Source organism: Aedes albopictus, chromosome 2, assembly GCF_035046485.1.
Source record: "Aedes albopictus strain Foshan chromosome 2, AalbF5, whole genome shotgun sequence".
Lineage (NCBI taxonomy): Eukaryota > Metazoa > Arthropoda > Insecta > Diptera > Culicidae > Aedes > Aedes albopictus.
The window spans coordinates 311,302,646-311,307,254 of record NC_085137.1 but is presented as its reverse complement, the minus strand read 5'-3'; the positions used below and the strand labels follow the sequence as shown (position 1 = coordinate 311,307,254).

Genomic DNA, 4,609 nt, shown 5'->3' with positions numbered 1-4,609 from the left:
AGTAGGTCGGCTCCAGAGGCATCCAAGAAATTAATTCCAACGAGTAGTCTGAAAAGCTAGCCAGGTCCCAAGCTTCCAGGGGAGAGAGGACAACTTAAGGCTGATGGAACGCTAACCACCAAAGACGAGAGAAACTGGCTTCTCGGTGTGGTGAAAAATGCTTATATCCTCAGTGTGGTTGATAAACTGACGCCCCAGAATCGCTACGGTGAAATGCCATAATCGTATACGCTCAAAATACAACCGATGAGCTTTGATGAGCAGTTAAACGATGATACATAGCATTATTGGCTTCAGGGTGGTTTCGTGGAAGTTTCAAAAGCATTTCGTGGCATTTCAGGACGTTTCAGCATGTTTCAGAAGGGGTTCAGGTAGCTTCACATACTCTCACGTAAGCTTCACAGAAATTTTAGATCCATTTCAGTACGTTTTAGGAAATTTACTTGGGTTTTCATATGGGTTGGCTTTACTGGTTATCAGGCGAGCTTCAAGGGGCTCTCAGAAGTGTTGCAAAGCATTTCATGAGCGTTTATGGTAATTTAAAAAGACCTTCAAGACGTTTCAGACTGATAACGCTTGTGGATCCAATGAACTTATTTTAAGAGATTTTTGGAAGATTATTATTATTTCTTTATCAGTGAGGCTTTCAGCCACAGGCTGGTTGACCTCCTCAATTTTGGAAGGTACTCCAACATAAATTAAACTCACCACTTGATAGGATTGGAAATGCTGCTGTTGGTAGTGCTCCTTGGCTGTAACATCTTCAAATTCGCGATATATAACAATATTACAAAAGCATAAAAACCCGAGGGTCACTCCTAGGATGGTTAAGAAATATAAGAAATAATATATGTATTCTTTGAAAGATTTGAACTAAATCGGTTGAAGGCTAGCAGGCGCAAATAAGGCGAAGTTTACAAGGGATTTTAGGCAAACGATATGAGAAACTGGATAACGTTCAGTTTATCGGTCGGCACATCGGCGTGCCGATTTGGCTCAGATCGGATAAAGAAGCTGTCAATTTTGTAGAAGGTCATGATATGATTAAGTTTTAATTTCTTGTAATATTAGGTACCTAAGTAAAGCCACACAAATTAGGTCACATATTTGCGATTCGCTATGCACTACTACTCTTGGTTTGGTCCATCAGTTATGCAATCTATGTCTAATATCGGAAAACAAAATCATCACTACAACATGAAACGGAAGCTCTCCACTTCTCAAGTGCAACCAACGCCCATCCAGTGCGGTACAAGTTGTGTTCATTTAAACGCGGTTACGTATCTTCTCAATTTTCCCTTTTCTATCTTATGCAGCCCGGTCGGTGGTGGTGCCATAATATCTCCCTCTGTTTCGAAAACCATTCAAGTGTTAAATAATCTCCGATCGCCTGGGCTGCAAAATTGTCTACTTCGCAGAAAAGTAGACAAACAAAAGCCTATAAGTACATGTTCCGAGCAATCATAAATCGTCAAGTGATTAATGCTCGCAGTTTTGCTTGGTGACAGTGCGAGGTATAAAGCAGTAAAATGTTGCGATCACGTACTTTGATTGCCGCTGCACTGGTGATCTATGGTTTATCCATCGATCATCAGCGCTGTCACGCCATTGAAAAGATTCGTAGTAAGTAGCTTGATCGTCTCAAATGAAGGGAAAACACTCTCGATCACTCATAATCGATTTTAGATTTGATTGCTCATCATCGTGGAAACGGTGTCAGAACGGCGAATGGTGTCGAAAAGCGACCGACTTTGAATACGGCGACGCGAGTGACTCGGCAGACCACTGAAGATGACGACGACGATAAAGACAGTTCGATGCAATATCTCCATTATGCCGCGAGGAGTGATGATGACAATCAATATCGTGATCACGATTATGACAGTGCCTCCGATGAGGAGCTAGCGGTGAGGAATCAACGACGAGCCGGTGTCACTGGGCCAGTGCATACCTACATAAAAACGGACAAAAATGCCAACTTTAAATGGGGAGTGAGACACTTTGTTGGAAAGCGGTACCGAGGTGGACGGAGGTGGCCTTAACTTGAGCTCGCGGCAGGTCGGTCTGCTCTATGTGCCTCGATGGTCAACGGAGACGGACAAAATCAACTCCGATTTCTGTGTTGTTTCTTTTCTCTGATGGTTTTATACACAAGTTTGTTGAGCACCGCTATTATAATTAATGACCGGTTTTAAGTATGCATTATATGAGCTCCAGTGATGTTTTGAGCTTCCTAGTATACCATGAAGACATCAAGTCTGATTTAATCAATTTATTGCTGTGTGAATTGCACTTGCCTCTTCCTAATCCCTACATAATCCATTGTATAATTTTCAGCATAGGTTTTCGCATATGCGTGCTATCGAATCAATTAATCTGTTCAATTTTGCAACCATAGGAACAACCGTATTCTACCTTTTCGATCAGCTTAAATAGAAGTTTACTGTTTAATTAGAAAACTAAATCAAAGGAATTTTTTTTTGTTGTTCAAATTCCTAAAGAAAAGTTCATACTTAACCCTTTGGGCAGACCCTAATTGAAAAAATGTGTAAAATTAGGTACCCACTTGATGAAGGTAAACTCTAACTTCGACAAAGCTGTTGTACTTATACTCCTTTATTGAGAAAACATAATTAACAGGGTTTGAGACATTATAGACATCCTAACAAATCCGGAGAACCAAGAAATATGAACAAATCAAATGCATGATATTCATTTGAAAACGTTATCTGGGCATTCCAAGTCAATCAAGTTCGGCCCTGCTTGACTGTAGTTCAGACATCAACCTGATAATTTTCCCGAGAACCATATTGCACAAATGAGCTGAGGGTCCTTCGAAAGTCTTCGAGGGGAGAGGGGGGGTCTGAGATGGTCAAAATTTGGTCTACGTGGTTTATGAACAGTCCCCTGGTGATGATTAGGCTGCGCTGAAAACTCTCCGTCGTCAACCTAGAGCGACTGAACCTTCAGGCAGTTTTGCCAGGCGAAAGCGAGATCGACATGTCATAACTAGAGGAGTGCTGAAATGGCGGTAATGCTGCAGCATGAAACCCCGCAAAACGTGCACCGATAAAAACAGAAACTTAATCACAAACTCTTTTCTTTAAAAAAAAAAAACGCCGCCAACAAGAAGCGAAGTGAGAGGAAATGAAACCACTGAGCCGAAACTCGAAAGTTTTACTAGAAGTAGATCAGATTTGAAGGGATACGGTGAGCAGACCATCTAACGGCCCATAATAAATATACTGGTAAAATAATGCCAAGATTGCCAATTAATAAAAAGGGATGAATTAAAGGATAATTCAAACTTTCTCGGTGGAAAAATTTGTTTTTTTTTGCTCAAAAAATTTAAAAATGTTGAATTTTTTATGCATTTTTTGATTTGTTTTGCTCTTGCTTGTTGTTTTTTCACCCCTATTCTTACTGGCATTTTTGTGGAAAATAATCACTTTTTTGTGTGTTTAACATTTTTTATCGATAAGGACGGCAGCCTCTCGTCAGACAGGCGTGAGATGATTGAAAGGTGAAAGAAGCACTTCGATGAGCACCTGAATGGTGTGAAGAACGCGGGCACGATGTACCAATGCTGCGACAGAAGCCACAACGTAAAATATACGAAACGCAATAAATTACTGCGTAGTGGTGATCCACTACGGATGCTAGACATGGATTATGCAGAAGTTTTCTAATGAAGCGTACTAAGAATGATCTTAGGCAGTGTGCAGGAAAACGGTACGTGAAGGTAAAAGATAAACCACGAGCTCGATGCACTCTACGGCGAACCCAGTAACCTAAAGGTTACCAAAGGTGAGCAGCGCATGTTGCAAGAATGCTGGATCACAAGTCTGCAAAAATTGTATTTGCATGAGATACGTATGGTGTAAGGTTGCTGAGCTTGGAGATAAACAGCAGTAAACCTAGATGCGTGGCGTAGAATTATTGACTCAGTGTAGTCTTAAGATCAATTTTATACATAAAAAAAACTAGCTTTCCCGGCAAACGTCGTACTGCATGCCTACTGTTTTTTTTTGTCATACAGCTCCCTAGAGAAGTCTCCCGCAACTTCATTTGTATGGGAGCCCCACTTTCTAGAGATTGGAGGAATCTCACACTATGCTAATAACCCATTGCCAATGAGTTGTCCCACTCTCTGAACACGAGTGTCCTGCCTGGCCAGTATAAGCAGAGGAATTGACCTATCCAGCAACGCCTGCGACACCTGTCCGCTACTATCCGGCTACCACCGGGGATCCGAGATCTAGAGCCTCTACGTAGATACCCGTGCAATCGCTGCTAGACCAAGCGGTTTCCGAACCAAGACCTCTATTCCGTCGAACGATCTAGGGTGAATATACTTAAGTAAGTTACGAATTTCCTATTTTTGTAGACTTCCCACATCTGAAAGCTCCAGCATCCAGAAAACGCCATGGGACCTGCGGGAGTCAAAAGAGTCCTTTTGAGGCCGCCCCGGAAGCTCCGTTGGCTAGACCAACAGATTGGGGCTTAGGCACGTCCCCTTCTGGTCCGGTGCGGTTCACTCCTGGGATTAAAAGTTGTTTTAGTGCTGAATAGCTCACCCATTCAAAACCGCACTGGAACCCAGACTTAG

The 4,609-nt window shown here is 42.0% G+C and overlaps 1 protein-coding gene across 1 annotated transcript; it reads left to right on the top strand.

The window, feature by feature from the left end:
• The first annotated feature begins 1,121 nt into the window (after positions 1 to 1,121).
• On the top strand, positions 1,122 to 2,587 carry LOC109420790 (uncharacterized). The gene is made up of 2 exons (XM_019695240.3): positions 1,122 to 1,623; positions 1,687 to 2,587. The coding sequence occupies exons 1-2, from the start codon at positions 1,530 to 1,532 to the stop codon at positions 2,040 to 2,042; spliced, it is 450 nt and encodes a 149-aa protein (XP_019550785.3). The 5' UTR covers positions 1,122 to 1,529; the 3' UTR covers positions 2,043 to 2,587.
• The last annotated feature ends 2,022 nt before the right edge of the window (positions 2,588 to 4,609 follow it).

What these genes read in the sequence shown, in the direction of transcription:
- LOC109420790 (XM_019695240.3), top strand. Translation starts at nt 1,530, where the DNA reads ATGTTGCGATCACGTACTTTGATTGCCGCTGCACTGGTGATCTATGGT. An exon ending in CGCCATTGAAAAGATTCGTA is followed by an intron (nt 1,624 to 1,686) that starts GTAAGTAGCTTG and finishes AATCGATTTTAG; the next exon opens with ATTTGATTGCTCATCATCGT.